The sequence below is a fragment of the Danaus plexippus genome, chromosome 19 (genome assembly GCF_018135715.1).
Source record: "Danaus plexippus chromosome 19, MEX_DaPlex, whole genome shotgun sequence".
Lineage (NCBI taxonomy): Eukaryota > Metazoa > Arthropoda > Insecta > Lepidoptera > Nymphalidae > Danaus > Danaus plexippus.
This window is the reverse complement of record NC_083549.1, coordinates 6300762-6323253: the sequence shown is the minus strand read 5'-3', so window position 1 is coordinate 6323253 and position 22492 is coordinate 6300762. Positions and strand designations below refer to the sequence as shown.

Sequence of the window (22492 nt, the reverse complement as noted above, 5' to 3'; positions counted from 1 at the left end):
GAATGCCAGAAGCAAATAACGGTTACGTTTTTATAAAACTGAGGATCTCTTCCTTTTTGAAGTTGGTGAAAAATTTATTTTATTGATAAATAATATTATGACTCCGATTTAAGACTATTATTTTTGATTGTTATTTTGTACTTTTCATGATAAGAATTTTCTTTTGAACATACTAGTTACATATATCTAATTTATTAGTTTCCCAAATTTTTATTTACGTTTCACACGATGTTTTTTCCTGATAAATCATTTGAACCCCATAAATTTTATTATAAAAGTTCATTACTATTAAATATTACACATAAAATACATATCGGATTCAAGTACATTCTAATAGTCAAATAAACTTATAGGTTGAAAACACAACTGTGCCTTTATTGTATCAACAGCAGTTGGGTAAAAAATAACTCTATATCTATGAACAACTGTTAAAAATTATTAAAATGCGAAAGTAAAACCTTTTTGTATATAATAAACATTATACTATTACATACTAAGTTACAAAATGAATGAATAAAATTAATAGCTTGGTTTCTGGGTTACAGTTACGGTAATAACAACCTATAAAAAAAGCGTTTGTGCTGGCTATAAAAAAAATTGGAGAAGTACTAATATTTGTCAATAAATATAAGGTAATATAAGATAAAATAAAGTAGTAAAGCTCTTTAGTTTTGGTATTAATTTCGTATTAGTTATATAATATATAAATCGCGGGAAACATGTAGGTAGTGTTGTACGTTAAAAGAGTTGTAAAAAGGACGCTGTAAATGAAAAATTCTCTCAGATGTAATCTCTAATCTGCACTTAGATAATATCAAACAAGCCCTAAAAATAGTGTTACGGGAATTAATCTCGTTTTGCAGTGTTCCATAAAACCTTTTTGTCGCACACATACAGCCTCGTTAATCCGGGTGACCATTCTGCTTCTTGGCTGCACAAGAAAAGAAGCACCAGGGGATTCCATTTGCTGGTACCGTCCCGCCCAGCTGAGGCCCCGCCTTTTATGCTGGGCGGATTTTAGTTTGCGGTTTTCCATTCAGCCTGAACACCGATAACGTGCGGACGTGTCATACGTCACTCCGTCCGACAACTGGTTCGAGTTTCGCTGAATATCGAGGTATGTATATATTTTAAATTTATTATTAAGCTATATAATACTAACTATATTTTATCTGTGAATATTTTTTTTAAAAGGTTCCATTTGATTTTTTACTGTTTAAATAAAATACATTATGCAGAATGCTTTATATTCACCATCTAATTTTTACATTAAATAAAAAATAGATTAATGTTTTTTCCAATTAAACTTATACAGCGCTTATTTAAATAATGTGTTATCATAATAGTGAAATTATATTTTTATTTTTTATAATGGATATGCTTTTAAAATTATAATGGACGAGTGCCACAGTTTTAAAAGTATAATACAATTTCTTTTTTATTCCGTATTCCGTAATGGCCGGCGGAGTTTCCCGCCGAAAGAGCCGTGAAAAAGGGAGGGAAATGCACAATTAAATTATTAAATGACAGCTGCCTGCGGCCGCGGCGCGGTTAGATGTATAAAATGCGGGTTCGAATTTCAAAACCGACGGAACTGTATATTGCGTTACTTTTTTTTCTGTTATAGATATTTGATAACAACACTAAGAAATTAAAGACTCGTATTACAGAAAATGGAAATAAATTTTTTGTTAAAAAGTTCCTAGTTTTAGATTTTGCTTGAATGAAGAATATTACTTTTAATATCCATAACATGGGTTGTGTGCTAGTTTCACAACTCAAACTTGTACATTATGAAATACGATTTCTACTAACCGTCTCCTTTCTTATTATTTACTTGTTACATTTGAACAGTCTATGTTTGAGTCTGGAACTCCGGACCCATAAAGTAAAGGTAAAAAAATTGCTTTGTCTGCAAAACAAGTTTCATGAAGGTTTTTACTTGGAAGCACTTTATTTCAAATAGAATATTTAATAAGCTTTTATGTGTTCCCACTCTATTTATTCTTATTATCTCGATCTATACATTAGTTGTCCAAATTCGTTCATAGTGGTCTCATACATTTCTCTTTGGATAAAAAAAATATGCGATTGTTAAGGCGTTTTACAAAATTTTTGACAAAGAAATCGATACTTTTAAACAATTTTTAGTCAAACTATTTAATTTATATTACTTAGGTAATGTTTCAACAACCCAATATCACAAGTGTTTTATATTGCCAACAAGATTCGCATTAAAAATGGAGGAAATTCTAAAATTTGAATCGAAAAACTTTCAAAAAATAAAAATCAGTCTTGGTTGTATGTAAATGAAGCGCAGGAGTGAAATGCTAATTTCCGTGGGAGCTCGTCAAACTTTTTAATCTCATGTGACATCACCCCCCCCCCTTCCGCCGTCAATCCCCACCACCCAATGTTGTCAGAGGGATGATTGAAAGCGGCTCATTTGTATTTTTATTACTTTTTAATTTTATCACATTTTCTCTGCTGTTGGTTCTTTAGAGTTTAGCTTCAGGCATTTTTTTATTTAAAACTTTTTTCTTGTTGAATTTAAATGTATATTCTCATCTAATTAGATGAATAAAATCTGCAAGTCATCTTAATTTTTTATGCTGTCATTTGAAAGTGACGTTTGTGAATTTTAGCATTATTGTCAACGTGACACCTCTAGCCCATAATCAATACGACGTTGCATTTATCGGATCAAATTAGCGGTTGGGACAAAAGTGCTAAAGAGGGGATCACCCTCGCCTCGATGTAATGATATTAGTACGTAACCTCGAATTATTTCACATGTTGAGGGCGTTCGTCAAGGGATAGTTTTAATAAATCTTTTATTTTATATTATATGTAAAACTTTTAGAAAAAATATAAATGGTTGGAGCTATACAGCCTAGTTCGATTTAACGGTTCTCAAATATTTCAAAGAATATCTTGTTAATAATTATACAATATTTTATAAAGCAACACGATAGAAATAAAATTAATATCATTTTATTATTTTGACAATAACATGTATAATTTTGAAATTTCTATTTTAGCTTTTCATTGTAGAACAAACTATATCAAAAGCCACTTATAATTGAATTTTTTTTGACTCGTTGAACTCTTCATTTTTTCACTATGTTAATTTCATTTTTTCACTATGTTTGTTTTTCACTGTGTACTAAAGCTTTGTTAGTGTGGACAGCTTGTAAAATGTCAAATAATAAACCGCGGTTAGCGATTAGACGCGGTGACAAATGTCAAGTAACGTTTTTATGATTGATAAATATCGAGTTAGCTTGTTATTTTGTATCTTTTATTAGGTCATTTAAATAACTTGCACATAATTAAATACAAACTTATTTGATAACAACATTTATACAAGTATAACCAACTTTAATGAGCACTGCTTTCTATACAATTAATCGAATAAAACATAAATCATCACATTTTTTTTTTTGCTGTAACATATATATGTATTACGCAATAAATCAAATAGAACTCCTTTAAAATCAATAAATATGGCAATAATAATATTAATGGCGGTCGTATGTCCATTGGCATGTAGTTTGACACAATGATTGACAAGTAGGTCGCGGTTTACCGCCTGAGATAGGGGTACAGTCGGGGTAGCTTATTGTGTAATACGGATGTGTGTGAGTGTGTTTATTTATGTGTGTGATATGGTTATAATTATTATTAATTTTACAAAGATAATTAAAATGTGTCTTTATAGAACTCATTTATAGTGCATTATTTTATACAGACTGACGAAATACTCACCTTTTATAATGTATTATTGTAGATTGTATTTTGAATGTTGTACGAGATGTATGTAGAGGGTGAGAAAGTCTTGCTTTTTCTCTTAATTGAAATGAATCATTGCAACCTTTTTACATTAAAGCGTCAGTTTTTTTATCTGTTGCTTTATTATAAGAAGAAAATCGTAGATGCTCTATGTACAGGTAATTTGAAGAGAATAGTGATTTTTATACTACCTTATAAATTAACAATAAAAAATGAAGGAATTTGGAAAAAATACACTAAAATGAACAACACAGAAACTTACTCGGATATCGGTAACCTAATCTTATTTTTTATCGTCAAACTACATACACAGACGGCAGAGATTCCTGTTTCGATTGATAAATCATCGGGCATAATATCAGCGTAAGTTTATTAATGAAAAAGTTAAAACGGTGTGAATGAAGTGTAACTATGTAAAGTGTGGTAAGGTTTCTGAAGGGCCGCCATTAAAAAAAAAACAATAGTCGCTTACTCGAGTATTAGTGACGATTTATTAAATTTCGATTATGTGTTTTGATGAATTAAAATTTGTATTTATTAAAATTAAAAATAAAGTGAATTATTGCTTGTAAATTGTGCTGTAGTTAATCGAATATTTTTTATAAATTATACGCTTTTATGTTATTATATATATAATATATGCAGTTGTTTATAAATAAAAAATCATTAAACTCAAAACTTAAAAATTTACTTCCTCTTACAATGACTTACTCAAGAACCGATATATTTTTTCCCATTTGCAACAATTAATTGGTGAAATAAGTGTTATGCATTTTTTTACTTTTATCTTGTCAAATAAAACCTTTTGGATGGTATTATAATAGATATATTTAAATTGAAAATGCTTTATAAGTACTCGTAAGATCTTTCTATTAAGATAATCATTTCCACGATGCTAAAATCTAATATAGGAAATCACATTTTAATCGAAAACATTAGAATAATTCAACCAATGACTTGGAAGAGGGATTTTTAACTTTTACGTCGATGTCTGCGTATCTGACTTTGCATTCGTAGCTCTCAAATGCGTGTGTTTTTATAATTATTTATGAAAAGTTTAAAACTCAAGATATGTAGTGTGATGCTGCAAACATGTGCTAAGGTTACATGAAGCTAGCAGTAGGAACAAGACAAAGGTGTTAAGGGTACACAAGAAAGTGTAAACGAAAGCATGCATTGAGAACGATTTGGTTTAAGAACAGTGTGAGTGATAAAATGTAGTTACAAGGCAATCTTTTTGTATTAACGCCGTTTTTTTACATTAAGATTTTATCTCAAAAAAATTTAAAGTATAGATTTATGGAATTCGGTTCTATAGCTAAGATCATTATGACATATTTGGACTTAATTTTTTCAAACTTTTTTGTGTTATAATTTTATACAGCTTTTCTGATATATTCATATTATCGTGTGACGAAAAAAGGAAAGGGTTTTATTTATTAAAAAAATGATCCTGTTTATATCTATTAGACTTGGGTACCTACTACAATTATTGTTTTTCTTGTATTTACTATTCGCTTATGATATATTTATAATAAATAAAAGTTAGTTAATGGAGGTATCGAGAAAAATGTCGATATACTTAATGGTCCACTGCTATATATATATGTTATATCAATAAGTATGTTCGTCTAACGTGGGGTTGAACGCAGTCATTAATCTACTCCTCACACTTCAAATGAGAGCTTGATTGCACGGTTTTTGACATATATAGAGAAGATACAATATTTTTATATATATTTAGATACAGGTTAAAACGATGGGTTTATATCATTAAATTAAAACCATATTTTCATTTCAAGTTAAGTATTTTTAGTATGGCAACACCGTCGCATAGATAAAATATTTTAATGTTTTACCACAATCGCCCACGAGGTTATATTATAAACAAAGTACAAATAAATTATGTTCTTTACAGTTAAGGAATAGATACAATAAAATAATTTTAATACTTTTAAATAATATCTCGTAATTTTTCAAAAATTTCTTTTTGCATTTGAGATAATAATAAATAAATCGTATTTTTCGACGAGTTCGCTCGGAAATACGGTTAGTCTGATATTTTAGTTTTATTTAATATGTTTTGTTTTAGGTTAATGTTATACTGCATTTTTTATACCTTATAAGTAGGTATACTCGTATATATTTTTTTAGGACAATTTCCCGTGAAGCGCAGGGAAGGTATCACTCAATGTGAAAATCTTAATATTTTTCGCTTTACTGTGATCTTTATCCTAACTTACATCTTATATAACTCGGCAGGAGCGACTTCGAATCTGTCTGCAGTTTCCTAAGATGAGTCAAAAAGAAATACTTTAAAATATTCGTAGTATATGAACAATAACAAATGGAAAGTCTTAGAATATTGTTTTAAATGACAAGTAACATATAATTTCATATTAGACTAGTTGCAGGTCCAGAAGTTATAGAAGAAGTTACTGTCATATATTTAAAATGTTATATTTTTTAAATAAATAATATTTTTTTCTTTAAATAATTGTCAGAGCTGCTATGTGTGTAATATATACATGCAAATGAAGCTCTCTTTCATTAAGTTTGATTTTCCCGCGCATTGAATTCATACGTTATCTGTGGACAGCAAACATTCACTACTCTATGATGAGAACTTTAGGTGAACACGTTTCACTAATTGTTGTTAAAATAATAGAAAAATATTGAAGCAATAGCTTTTAATGTTCTTTCACTTTTTTCAGGTTAGTATTTACCTAATAATACTAATTTGTATGTTAAAGTAGTTTGTATTTGTTTTTATTTAAAATAAATTACTCTTTTTTCAGAGCAATAACTTATGCAGTTGTTTCAATAAATAAAATATTACGTACATATATATATAATTGCAATATCTATTTGTAATATTGAAATAATAGTTTTTTACTACCCGCATATTGATATATATACACTACATATACCAAATAAACCTTTTTTTTCCGTCTGTCTGTCTGTCTGTTTGTTCCGGCTAATCTCTGAAATGTCTGGAGCAACTTTGACGGGACTTTTATTGGTAGGTGATGTAATAAGGAGTAACATAGGCTACTATTTATCCCGAACCTCGACGCGGCGCTTTGAAGGTTTTCAATCTTTTTTGTTTATGCAGACGAAGTCGCGGGTAACAACTAGATGGTAAATTTGCTGATCTGACCTTCAATTTAAAAACGACTGTCCCGATTTAATTTAACCTATTTATTTATTTTTTTATTATATTTCGTTTAACATTACTAAAAATTAATAATATTTGTCAGAATCATAGCAAATGCAACCAAACTAAATCACATTTAGTAGGTGGTCCAACCTTACTTTCAGCGCGTTATGCTCATATATTCTTTTTTAAGCTATGGCTTCATTTGCACTGGAATCTTGGAATATTTCGTAAAAGTCAACGTGGAGAAAACAAGAAGAAGTTTGTCGAATGCAATAATGGCGTTTGTTTTTTTTTTTTATATTTATTTTTTTTCGAAAGAAGAATGTAGTAGATTGGAATTGATACTCTTTGCTAAGCCTGTTTGAGGTGAGGTAAATTTGTTCCGACGGTTGACAACTTCAATATCGTGTGCAAAAATCGCTTAATTCTAGAAGTAATGTTATGTTTGCATTGATAAGTTGTATTGGTTGGAATCAATGGTTTCATCATAATGATCTATGTTAGGCGTTAAAAATAACTTATAACCTCTACCCAGCTCTCTGTTCGGAATGATAACTCTGTCTGACGGAACTCCTAGTCTATGTACATAAACGAACCCTTATTTTTTCTGGTCGCACTATAACTTAATAATAATATTAATAATTTGTTTATTTCAGACAATTTACAGTCCATTTGTTAGTTACAAAAAAAAGAATCCTTACAACTATGTTAGTATAATAAATAATGATAATAAGACAAAATATTAACATAAGAATGGAAAAAAAAAGATTATATGCTTAGCCTAACCTGCCTCACCAGCACGTTGGCAAAGTGCTGAAGCGCAGGCTCGGCCAGCTTGGCACTGAACATTTTCAGAATCCTGTTGGGACTTGATCGCATTCTGTTAAGTAGAGATGCAGTTCTTTTTCTTATTATAGACAAGAAGTCATCAGTACCCGCCTCAGCGAACATGGTGAATGCGCTACAGAAGCTTCCAAGTCCCAACAAAACTCTGAATCCACTATTATATTGCACTCTCAGTGCGTCTAGTGCTTTCTTGCTGTAACAGTTCCACAGGGCATACGTATAAAATGTTTGGCAATACGACTTAAACAAAGTTATTTTCACCTTTTTACTACATCGAGCAAACCTGTGGGCAAGCATATTACATTTGGCGGCAAGTGCCCTTCGTTCACGTTCAATATCTACATGGTCTCTGAGATCCTCGAAAATGTAATGAGCAAGATAGTTAAATACTTTAACCTGACTTAACTGTTTCTCATTTAGTTTTAAGAACGGTCGTAAGAAGTTTGTTCAAATAAAAAAACACTTCGTAGAAGGGTTTGACATAAAAAAGAAAAACTTTAAGATATGCTCTCTGTTAATCAAGCTTGATGTCACTGTCAATTTTTTGACAGTTAACTTTTATATAGGGTTTTCCATTAAGGGCGCTTGATCTTTGAAATGCAAAAAAAAATACATGTAGGAAAGATATTTGCGAAATTTTTTTTTTATTTGGAAGGTCTATCGACCCCATTATGTATGGAATATGACATCATTCAAATGACCGCCACGGCTTCGGTTGGTGGCGCGCACACGAAAGGTCCAATTTTCGATGACTCTGGCGCACAAATCGGGCTGTATTTGATCGATGGCGTGGCGTATGTTGACTTTGAGGGCATCGGTGGTTTGCGGCTTGTTGGCATAGACCTGCGACTTAAGAAAACCCCACAAGAAAAAGTCCAGCGGGGTCAAATCGCACGATCTCGGTGGCCAGTTCACGTCGCCTCCGCGCGAGATGACCATGTCCAGAAATTGCTCGTGCAGAACTTCCATCGTAGCGTGTGCTGTGTGGCACGTAGCGCCGTCCTGTTGAAACCACATGTTGTCCAGATCCATATTCTCGATTTCAGGCCAAAAGAAGTTGGTTATCATCGACCGGTATCGCTCACCATTGACGGTGACGGCCACACCATTATCGTTTTCGAAAAAATAGGGACCAATCACGCCTCCGGCCCAAAATCCGCACCAAACAGTCACTTTCTGCGGGTGCATTGCCACTTGGTGAACCTCGTGTGGATTGGTCTCGTCACAAATACGGCAATTTTGCTTGTTGACATAGCCATTCATCCAAAAATGCGCCTCGTCGCTGAAGATGATTTTTTTGCCAAAATCGGCGTCAACTTCCAACTGCTCTAATGCCCAGTCAGCGAACACACGGCGCTGTCTATGGTCATTAACCTTGAGCTCTTGGATCAGCTGGATCTTGTACGGGTGCAGGCTCAAGTCACAACGCAAAATTCGCCAAGTTGTCGTCTGCGAAAGGCCGAGTTCCTGTGCGCGACGCGGAATTGACTGCCGCGGGTTTTCGAGGACACTGTCGCGCACAGCGGCGATATTCTCGGCAGATCTCGCGTTACGTTGACGCACGGGAACCGGCTGATTGTTAACTGACCCGGTTGACTCGAATTTGTCCACCAATCGACGGATAGTCGACTCGGCAGGACGATCATCGCGACCGTAAAACGGGCGAAGTGCGCGGAACGTTGCTCGAACTGAAGACCCATTTTCATAAAACAATTTTATGATTTGCACGTGCTGCTCGACACTGTAACCTGCCATGGTGGTTTGGGAGGACGGAATGAATATAACACACTGCATTTGACAGCTGTCACTCAAACAACATGGCCGCAATCAGCTGTCAAAGTTCAAGCGTCCCTATTGGAAAACCCCATATATACCTACTCTGCAATTACTTTTTTTATTGTTTTGTTTATATAATTATTCCTAACCTCTGAAAGTAATTTTTCAGAGTAAAGTCAATATGTATACGTGATATCAAATAAATAAACTATTTGTTTTAATTCAAAACAAGTTAAGTTAATGTGTGCCGCAAAATTTACATAGTTAACGTTAACAGTTAAAGCGTTAACTGGTTTTCATTCATAAATCTTGGCAGTTTACTGTATCGTCGTAGGTTATTGGACGGGAAACGCTTCTTATTAATGTTAGGATAAAAACTTGTGGTTAGTGCTGTATTCTTATTCCAAGTTTGCGTCATAACACTTATATACGAATACGAAGAATTTCCTGCATCTCAGTCAATAACCTACTTTAATACTGTACTGTGCGAAGATTTATGAATGAAAAATGTTAACGTTACGTATAGAGTGATATATAACGTGGCAATGTAAACTAAGAGTAAACATACTGGTTTCAGTCTTCAGACTTGAAAGAACGTTTAAAATTCCTTCTGTTTCAAACAAATGGAAAATATTCCCGTTAATAAAAATATCAAATTTCAATTTTTTTTTTAATATTGTCAATATTTCCATAAGTTATTTCCATAAGTTAGGTAATTTTGATTTTGCATAATTTATAGCGTTTTTTGTATTAGTAATATTTGATAATTCCTTTGAGTATCAGGGAATTAGTAATAAAAAAGATTTTGATAGACAAAAAAAATTTTACTAACAAGTTGTTTTAATATAAATTACTACCTAAATAATGAAATATCAGATAGTCGATCAAACCTTCGTAATCTAATTCAATGTTTACCATCTATATTACGTCTATTTTTTCACCAAACAAAACTCTGATTTCCACGTGAAGCCGACGACAAACGATAAATTAGCGGGGGGTAGGGGGTGGTTTAAAAACAATTAAGGAATCGTAAAACCGGGCCGCCGGTGACGCCGATCGGCGTTAATTAATAATTAGCGACAGAGGTTTCGGTTATATTTCTGTTTATTCCATCTTGAAGTTATTGTGAATTCTTGGATTTAATGACGCTATTCTTTACAATGACGTTAAAATTTTACATGACGTAATTTATGAAGAATAATACAAATTAAACTTAAAATATTTATAGAGAGACACTTAATTCTGTGACGCACATCTGACTGCAGATTTCATGATCTTATTAAATGATATATACTAATTTTCATCAATAAATCTTATCACGCGTTGCCGAAACATAAATTTCAAGTTTTCGTATATATATATATATATATGTAAAGTTGTATAGACGTTGATATTATTAAGTTTATTTATTAAAAAAAAAAAAAAAAAAATAACTGCATACTGTCTGTGTTAAGTTATAAAATAAAAACCCTTGGTAAGTCAGGTGAATATAAAGATATTCAACACTGGGTACAGCAATGACATCAGGATCAGGATCACATGACTAAAAGTCGTTTATGATAACCCTAATGAAACAAATGTCAAAAAGATGTGATTTAAAAATGATTTTACAACGGAATATCTTTAAAATGTTCGTCCATATTGTTGGAGGGTTCAATGCCGGAATATTTCGTCGTCTCAGTAAGAAAGAATGGCGCTAATTAATCAGAAGTCTCCATCCGTTGATTTCCATGGAGGTTTCCATCAAGTTCCATTTGATACCTCCCGTTGAGTTTCGGAGCTAATGGTTTCCTTTGTCGTCAAACTTTTATACGTTTCTTTGGTCGTAAGACTTTGGATTTAGCGGAGACTATGTTTTTATTACGGGAATAATGTATTTTTTTCGTATTTAAAACACATTAGTTTTACATTGACGTTTCATTACTATAGCAATTATAACTGAAATATAAGGGAAATATTTTGCGTCTGTATTTATGTATGCGTAATATTTACTTTGTTTATACCATTAATTACTTAATTATCTTTAAGTCTAGTTACAAAATGATTGTAATAATACACTAGGAAAAAATCCCATCAAATCTGAAGTTAAAAATCAAATAAGTATACATGATGTAGTAGTATACATGAACCCAAACTAAAGGGCAAAGGAATTAAGAATAGAAAAATATATAATCGTAATTTTATATCAATCCTCACTTATTCAGCTTAGTTTATTGATAAAAAAATTTGCAAAAAAACACAATTAAAAAAAATGTACATCAATAATGAAAAAAAATATAGAAATTCCTTAAATCTTAAGTTGGTTTTAATGAAATATTAATTGAAACAACAAATTTAAATGATATAAACCGAGGGTGTATCTATCATAGAATATGAAAAAAATGTCATAATACACAGTAAACTGTATACTCTGTGAGGTTTGTCGTAATCCTCGGAGATTACTGTTTGCTCGGTTATTGAAACTCCGTATTTTTTGTCCCTTTAATCCCCATATTGAAGGGTTGAATACGAACTGAACAATTACATAATGTAAACCTTTGTGCTCGTATTTGTGGTGACTTTCGTTAATTACTTTCCCTTAAATCTTTGAAGGTATTGCGAAAGAATTATATTGTTCTTTATTCGTTCAATTTAATTTTAATAAAATGTTAATATTTATAATATTAATCCGCCCGCAGCATATAAATCTTTGATCGTTCAGAGTGGCACCAATATAGCCGTTTCATATGCCAGCAACGCTTGGTACCTACCGTTATTAAAAGCAGAGATTTATGGACGCAAACTTTTTAATATTTATGACTGAGCAATAAATTCTTGGCGACGAGGCTTCGTAGGGAAGGGTTTATTATTTCCTTGTAAGGGGGAATCAACAAGTAAGATCCTAGCTATAAACACAAAGAAAACTTTCTCGACTCACCCCCGCTATCAGACTCGAGATTCCATTGATTTTAATATTACAAAGTAATCAGCTTCAATTTTAGGGAAAATAAGTTTCACAATTAGTGGATCGGTTACGGGATACTGCCTATAAAATTTTCAGTCTCGATCAATCAGATTTCAATCTACTAATAAATATATATTTTTTTCAATGTTGGCAGATCGATGCATACGATATTCATAAATTATTACGTAGCACAACTTAATTTTAACGTCATTCCAAAGAAATTGCGCAATTAGATTTGTATAGATCCTTTAAATTTACATGCCATTGTCCTAAATTCATATAAAACGTCAGTGATCAATATTCAAAAGCTTGCTTGGTGCTTAGTTCTTGGTGGCATAGAAACCTATATTTCATTAATCATTTGTGAGCCTCGAGCGTCCAAGCCGCCGAGGGTTCCATTACATTAGGACGTCTGCAGCTGAATCGCAATTATTAGCGTAGACAATGGGGTTTAAGATTTACTAGAGTTATTTGGAGATGAGATTTGACTCTCTTTGTTTGACGACGGCTTACACTTGCCTGTAAGTCCGTCTTAAAATAGCCCTGAGACTTAAGTAATTTCTTTAGTAGTGGTTTTTATATTTAAAGCAATCTTTTACTGGAGATAATTACAATAATTCACGGTAGCTTAGTTTGCAAACCAGCTGTGATGCGATATTCCGGAGGGTTCAGATTCGATTCCTGGTTATGTCGATAAATTTTCTTTCTATACTAACAAATTAAATTGAGTTAATAATGTGTTTATAAAATAGAATTATTAGTTCAATATATTTTTTTATATTTTATTTTATTTATTATATAAGTTTATACGATGCTGGATGCATCAATAACATTAATAGTAGTGCGTAATGACCCCATAACGTGGCACCATGGTGTCTTTGATGTTGTATGGGGCGATAAGTGTGGTGGTGTCTTCAGTTTAATACCACGGCTCGAGGATCATTTTAAACAATATAACTGTGGCGAGAACACGCCATTGCGTGGCTTTGTCTAGTGTGAGAGATTCCTTACGTAAATATGTCTGAAGGTATACTCAAGGACTGTCACTCGGGAAGTATTAAATCATACTATAAATAAATATATTATTATATATATTGTTGTTTATAATTTTAAACACATCTTCATTTTGGTTATAGACAAAAGATTTTTTTTTTTTATCGAAAAATTGATATTTTTCTACAGCTGCGTATTCTTTTCAAAACGTCATGTCACCGGACGCGGAATCGTAACTCAGAATGGAATAAAATATACATTCCGATAGCTATATGGATCAATTACTTTAAAAAAAAAAATATCCATCAAGCTCAGCCTCAATGATTGAAACATCAGGAGTATCCCATTGAATTTTAATTCCTGTTTCTATAGAGTAAGTTTTATCGACAATAGTGTCCACATGCAAACAATGGCTGGCTGGTCTATTGTCGCAGGAGGGATGGTGGGATGCACTCTTTTAGGATACACTCCGTAAATGGGAACGTTATAATCGAAACGACAGATTTTTTTTTAATGAATAAATCGTATTCGCATTATTGTGTTCAGCCATAATATTTTATAATTATATTTTTATGAAACATAGATCCAACGTTATACAGTTTATAATGTTCCATTAAAATGATTCAGTTCTATCGGCAAAAAGATTGATATATATACTGTTAACATACGCTGATGATTCTTATATAATTAAGATAATACGTATGGAGAAGTTGTCTGAATAAATATTAGACTGTAGTGAATGGAGAATCAAGAGATGGTTTAGCCGACCGAAATTCATTTAATTATGCCGTCTGTTCGTTAGAATTATCATATTTAATACGATTAAGTCATATAACCTGAGGACACGTGGGTTCTGTGAAAGCAAGATATAAAGTAAGCTCACTGATAATAAGCCTTCAAAAATGGTAGGAAATATATGTACATAACTTTAGTACGAAGTAACTTCACTTTGCTTTTCTACTCTTTTGCATACACTGTGGGAATATAACGTTTCAACCCTCTGATAGACGTACAAGCAAACTCACTCACCGCCGCTACTACATGTGTATATTACTTCGACTTGAATAGCAAACATACATGGGATTTTCTACTTTGACGATCAAATAGTAAGGTGCATTATAGATTTAGCAAATATATTTAAATGCTGTGCACCGAATGTAAATGATTTCGCACCATGTTTTCTTAGGATTAGGGTACATTTCTCACTGTACATATTCACTGATCATTTATGCGTTATTTTGTACAAGTGACATGATATTTGTATACAATTCAGACACAGTTCGCGTTTCCGATGAGATACGTTTCATAAAATGGTGGATCTTTATTAGTTTTTTAATAAAATACAATTTATATTCAAAAATTCAAGAGGAATATGAGGGTATTCACAAAATCACTATTAAAACTTGCTACGTCTGCTACGAACTGTCAATCTGTAGAGCGAGCGTAGCGTTACCTGTTCTACGACACAAAGAAACGCTACGCCGTGAATAATAAAATACGGGAGCTGCGAAAAATGTAAATAATGGATATGAAATTTTTTCAGCAATATTTTAATTGATATTTTTTATTTCTGTAATTTACATTTGACTTGTTATATCAAATAAAAATCAATGGAATCAATAAATAATAAAAATATTTTGCTGGAATTTCACATACAATAATTTATGATTATTTATAAACTAAATCCTTATTTCCTATAAAATATAAAGCATATCCTATAATTTCTAATAAAATTATTCATACATCTACGTACTTCGTTTGATGGAAGCAGACGACAGTTTGCATTGTGTTGCGATATGATAACGCTTTTATTAGGCGGCGTAGTGAATATAAAATAAAAACGTCACAGAGACGCGGATATATACAATATATATTATACTAATATTATTTTTATACAATCATACATATAAGCGTAAGGACCAAAAGGATACCAAAACAAAGACGATAAGAAAAGTAATTAGCTTAGCATTGAATGGGTAACAACTACATACACACGCGCATACACACACACACACACATATATATATATGGAATTTAAAATAAAAATATTTCAAGATGATTTGAGTCCACATTATTCACGTAAATATAACGTGTAGCATATTATTTGATGTCATCAAACACAGCTCGTTATATCGTCTTAATTATGTCTTGAGCTTACAAAGCGCCACACAGTAATTAATATCTGTGTGAAGTATTCATTTGTGACTGTAATTAATAACAAATATGTACAAATTATTACAAGATTTTTAGTATAATTTAATTTAATTTGTATAACTTAAAGTTATCAATCACACATTCTAACATCAAAAAAATACCATTAAAATATACGTATTACAAATCCTCGATATAAATTTAAGCGACGTTACATTTGCTCATTCATTTACTCTTCATTTGGTACGTATTTTATCAAGAGTGGAATCTGTTAAGGAAATTGCTTTCATTATTCACATCCATCTGATAAAATATTGCCTAATGTATTGCAAATATTTTACACAATCGAGAAATACGTATAGTCAAAACACATAAATACGTATTGCTATATAAAATGAACAGGCGCAGGGATAAGAGTGTAAAATGGTATTCCATCAAGTACTTCCGTTAGTAATTAACAGTGACGCTGGCTCGTTGTTTTATTCTCAATCGAGGAGGCGACGAGACTGCATGAGATGGATTATGTGCGAAAATATATTTAAAGGTTTTTACGCTGAAGTTTCTAGTGTATTCGTACTAAGTATATAAAGATTTTTTTAATATTACAAAATTTTATATAGAATTGTACATTTCAAAATTTTAATGTAGATTATAATTTTCTCATAGATATGTAATAATCATACAAATGTATCAGTAAGTGTTCATATCCTATTTATCAACACATCCTAGTGGTTTTTTTTCTTGCGTCGATTAATTTTGTATCTGTAATCCATTATCATAATTTCTAGTAAGCGTCATTCGTATAACAAAAAAAAAAAAAAATAAGAGTAACAACATCAAACACTCTACTTTCCATGCGATGAGATTTTCTATTTAAACCGTTCGCAGACATCCAGACCACTTTTGCATGTACATTACAAAAATCTCAATACTTACATAATGTAGTAACAAATGTAGTTTTCAAAGCTCATCATCAAACTCATACAAATGTCAAACGTGACTGTAGATGTAATTACTAATCTTCGCATTTAAATCAGTCGCTAGACACACAAAAGTGTATCCGAAGCGTAGGCTCGTATAAATCATATCTTTTCAAGCGACCGTCTCCGTCTAAAGTACACTCGGTCGGATAATCGGGTACATTTTAAAGCTGTCACCGGCTTAACGCTCCAACCCCCTCTCCCTCCTCCTCCCCCCCCCCCCCCTCCCACGGCACTTCACGTGCGTTTTGACGCGATTATCATACCCCGTATCTGCGAGCAATATTGTTTGGGGTGCCTATGATGCTACGATGAAATGGATGGGAGAATTATCGCTCGGTGATATCTGTTATTCAATTGTATATAGCCTCCGTACAATTATTTTATAAAATGTTTCTTGTTTATTTACTTAAACCTTGGTATTGAGCAAGATATCAAGCATAATACTTATTCGAACCTTACTTACCAGAGTGAAGAAAATTTTAACAAATATTTTAAATTTAATTAATTCAGTAAGTATAAACATTCCGTAATAAATTTTTGTTACCGTTTGTAACACACTTTTGTTTTTATAACAAATATAAAATACCGCATCCAATCACACGGCATACAAATTTCTTACATCCGCGACATCTCTTTTACCACCCTACTAAGCGCGGTTTTTGAATTTGCTTCCTTTGTGACGATTTTAATATGGAAATTAACGTTCTCTGCCGTGTGACGGCACACCTCCACAATCATAATATTGTCAACCGAAATCTTTATTCCCTAATTCCGTAGCGGAAGGTTTAAAATGCTTCAGTTTTTATTAATAATTTCATAATGAATATGTCCCACAAATCTGCGCCGCCAGTGGCTTACAATATTTTATGAACTTTAATTGCTTCGTCGAATACATTTTGTTTTTTTTTTTCATTTATGCTATGGCTTCATACATACATTTTGAATTGCCTCTTACTGGCAATGTCAAAATGTTTTTTTTTTTTATTTTTAAAAAGTTAAATGTAAGTGCTCTGTAAACAGGAAATAGGTAAGAAGTTTATATTCTTAACCGACTTTTAGTCGGGGTAGTTTAGTGCAAATGTTTATTTGTTTTATTTATAAGTAAAATGTAAGTAAGTAAAACAGTATCATAATATTATTGATATATAAGTTTTTTAACAACACTCGAGACAGCTTACAAATTTGAGTTCGCATTCCGATAACAAATAAAGCAAACAGGGTTTCACAAAATAAAAGCAACGGTGATTGACATCGACATTCGGCATTTTTTTTCTAAAGTCGAATTTGAATTAATAGAAAAGACAGATAAAAAAAAATATCAAAATTATTCCATAACTGTAAAACATTACCGCAGATTAAAAATATATATCTAAATACGAAAATAATGTAGACACATAATACAGATAACATCTCTGAATATGATTAAAATCAATATTACAAGAGCGTTGTTTGCCCATCGTCGCGTAAGACTTCGCTTCACGGTTCCATCAACTGTTTGAATGGATACCATTTTATTGTGAGCGGCTCCCCACAATCTATTGTCGCCAATCCCAAGTTGGATGTGAACTGATGATATGGTAATGTGACATTTAATTCCAATCGAGGGTACCGTAATATATATGTGTTGCCACCATTGTTGCAAATTCAATTATACAAATATTAGATTTCATTGCTTTGTCAAGTATTACCGTCTGATCTAAAATGATAAGCATTCTGTGGCTTGAATTTGAATTTATTTACGTATAATAGGTACGTAACGAGTATACCTTAATATTAAAGGATATATATATATTGATATAAGCCTATTAATATGTAAAGTTTATTTGCCAATCATTAAAATTCATAGTGAAGGTTTCATAAAATCTTGTTCCGTTAGGAAATTATTAAGCTGAAAAAAAAAAACCAGAATGAATCCGAAGAGGAATTAGGATGCGGATGTATCTCCATTGGAATATTGGCAATAAAACAGCGGTGAGGTGAAAAATCGATGCCGACAGACGAACGCACATTAGATGATGTATGTTTGTACGGAAATATATTAAAGGGTTTTTTTGATGGTTGGCATTTGTTTTACTTTTTTAAAAAGATTTTTTTGTTGCCAATGCTTAGTCTACGTCGGCATCGTCTCCGCAAACACTCAGGGTTAAAACTTAACAGTTTTTCATGCCTAAGTACTCGCACGTTCATTCGTGAACCGTGATACGTTTCGTATGCAGTGTGACGAATCAAACTTGGACTATGAATACGGAGGTACATTTTTCATTGGTTTGGTTTGTCATGTCATAAATATGTATATCGTCAAGTTAGATAAAAAAAAATCGTGACGTATATTCGTATTGAGATTGCATTTCGAGTAAATTTTAACGTTTAAAATTTAAAACTATTAACTATTAAGAATGTGTAAGTCGAGTTACATATTTCGGATATATTTGAGATTAAATGTCCAAGCAAAATACATATGCAAAGGGTTTTTCAATAAGGTAGATTTTTGAATGAAATTAAACAAGCTGTGTGTGAGGTTTTAAGAAATGTATGTTATTATTTAAAAGTCCATACATGCCATTAAGTATGGAAGATGACATCATTGGCACAGATTTCAGTGGCCCAATTTTCAATTACTCATCCGCATAAATTCGGCTGAATGTGAGCGACTATATGTATGTATATACATTTCGAAAAAACATTGAATTATACAAGATATTTTCTTTTACAGAATGGGATCCGTGCAAGAAGAAAAAGCAGCAGAGGGAACTGCTAAGACTCACGTAAGAGAGCTGAGGAACACAGAACTGGTTTCCAGACTCTTAGCTGCCACCCCGCCATACCTCTACAGCGCTCTACCATTACAACCTCACGCCTTCTTCTTCAGTGAGATGCTTCGATCATTTGTAAATGCCCGCCACGGCTGCCGACCGCAACACTATCACCGCAGGTTCAAACGGCGCTCCCATAAATACTTCGCCGAAAACGAAACAGACTGGAGGCGGGAATGGCCGAAGTCTGAGGAAGAGAAAAAGGAACCGGAAATACGACCCGAAGTTCCCCTCGAACTGACAGTTGACAAGCAGCCCCGAGTCGGCAGTCAGTCCCCGGGAAGGATGACTCCAAAGTCTGAACCATCAAAAACCACTAGCCCCGAGCCGCCAGGGAGGCAATCTACGTTTGTTGATGTCGGTACAGAAGAATTACCAAAACCAGCCCCATTAGGAAGGAATCCAGTCGAAACTCCGGTCCCTCCATCAAACCTAATCCTACCACCGCCACCACCCATGTGGTACCCCCCGCTTTACAACCCCCAATTCGGGGTTGATCCTTTAAATTTTTTCATCGATCTCCGTGTCTCTGGGCACATTTATGATAGGAAACGCGCTGAGGACAACAACATCAGCCCAGAGATGCGATCCAACGAAGGTTTAGAGACACGTCTGGGTAAGGAGTTTGGTCAAAAGCCGAGGCACGTGTCAGCTTTCTCTGTGCCTGCAAGGGGTCAGGATGTAACTGACAAATACTTTGACCGAAGATTCACGGGCAAACCATACGGCACGTCGTACATCATGAGGAATTTGAAGAGCGTTTACGAAAATCTGAACGCTCTTAAACAAAATGATGAAGCTAGAGAGAAGATGGACAACGCGAAGGCAGAATCATCAGATATAGAAGATGATATCATGGATTAGCAGATTTTAAGAGTTCTAGACTCACAGTAGAGTTGATTTAATTAATTTTTAAGATATGCACTATAGATAATATAAGCATTTAATGATCTCAAACCATTTACACAGATTAAACAGAACTTAATGACACATTTTTTTCAGATTTAAACAAACAGTCAGAGTGGTCCACTGAGGATTTACTGAAAAATATTCGGAATATCGATTTAAAAAGTAATTGTCCCGAAAATATTAGTTTATTTAAATGTTTTAAATAAAATTTTAATATATGCGAAAATAATGTCGTAATAATCAAATGGAGAAGTCAGTGAAATAAGTGGCTTCAAAATAAAAGAAATATTTTTAATTTAAACGAATACAGATTAGACAAGAAATTTTTACCAGTATATTTAAATAGAGTGGGCAATAGATGATGGTCAATTGACGATTTTTATAAGTCTTGTCTAAAACATCTATAGACACTAGCTAGGAGTAGAAATATTTATATTCCAAATAAAACTTTGAAATAACTACAACATTACACAGTATAAGATTTAAATTTTCATTAAAACTGATATATTTATTATAATAATTAAGGATTTACGTAATCACAGTACTAAAAATATACAGTGATATAGAGGACTTTTTTTAATTTTCAAATTTTATTTAAAAATTTATTTTAAATTTTAAATTTCATGCGAAGAGGTCGCATAGGTTGTTTTTTTTTTTAGTCCACAGGCAACTTAAAATAAAATTGAATAGTACTTACTTTATATTGTATAATATTAACTAATGAACTATTAAATGGTTTTCACACTTTCTAGTAATCCCGTTCTGTGACCTTACCCCTAGTTTGCAACGTCACTCTAAATACGTGACGTCATCAATTGTTGTCATCAATATATAAGGCTTGGAGGAAAAAATTAAGCTTCATATTTACTTTGACGACTCAAAGTTACCGTTTATGGTTAGTACAAGTTTTCGATCCTTATACTACAAACAAAGACTTTCCGGTTTTTTATTAAATAATTTACCCTACTACTACGATATTAAGTACGAGGATTCATTAACGAAACTGTTAACGCTACGTTTGAAGTCTGACGATGCAAACTTGGGATAAGCATATCTACTGGTCTTGGGTCTTACTAATAGAGACCTCTCAGACATAACATATAGATATTTGTTTCGTTAATCCTAATGTAGGTACTTTCAACTTTGATCCGCTGCATAGTACTAATAAATCATTTCTTTAAACTATGGCTTCATTCGCACTGGAATCATTTAACGTCTGCCAATGTCGACGTTTTTATTTGTTTGACTAATTACAATCTTGAGTACTATGTGGAGAAAATGCGAAGTCAAACGGCATTAAATACCCGCCCTAACGAAAGGGTTACGAAGAAAAAATACTCTCTAAATATTTTTTTTGTTATTACGATATATTTTGTTAAAGTATAACTTTAAAATTAACATCATTAACTAGTCACGATATCTGTATTTACTTATAAAGATTTTAATCATTGTATTTCATGTAAATAATGATATAAATTATATTAAAAAAAAATGATCTCACGCTTTTTTGTAGATTTATGTAATATATTTCAATGTATTAAATTAAATAAAACATAAAATATTTTGTACGCATTATTAATTTTTATTTTTAATTTTCATATTTTTGCGAATTTTTTAATTTTTTATTTTATTACGAAATTGGATGACGAGATATAAACATTTGCTTTTTTAATTATTGTGGTGGAATTTAAAAAATACCCTAATCTATTACAAATCATCGGAATTTGGAAATTACTTACCATTAAATGATGTAACGAATTAAATAGGATGTAACGAAAGTGTAATAATGATGATCTTCGTCAAAAACCGGATCTTATAAGTTATCATTATAGGAGCTCTTATAAATCATACTGTTGATTTTACCTTTAAGTTATGTACCCTATGTACAATTTACAGTCAAAACTTTTGAACGCACGCATAGATCGATGTTTGAAATAATAAATGTATTGGCTCAAACGTCAGAAAAAAACTATGAATTAAAAAAAAAATGCTAGAAAAATAAATTAAATAGGATGTAACGAAAGTGTAATAATGATGATCTTCGTCAAAAACCGGATCTTATAAGTTATCATTATAGGAGCTCTTATAAATCATACTGTTGATTTTACCTTTAAGTTATGTACCC

The 22492-nt window shown here is 32.2% G+C and overlaps 1 protein-coding gene across 1 annotated transcript; it reads left to right on the top strand.

Annotated features, from left to right (window-relative positions):
* Positions 1-595: 595 nt before the first annotated feature.
* On the top strand, positions 596-21187 carry LOC116768144 (uncharacterized). Its single transcript, XM_032658795.2, has 2 exons — positions 596-1117; positions 19359-21187. The coding sequence occupies exon 2, from the start codon at positions 19360-19362 to the stop codon at positions 20320-20322; it is 963 nt and encodes a 320-aa protein (XP_032514686.2). The 5' UTR covers positions 596-1117; position 19359; the 3' UTR covers positions 20323-21187.
* Positions 21188-22492: the final 1305 nt, after the last annotated feature.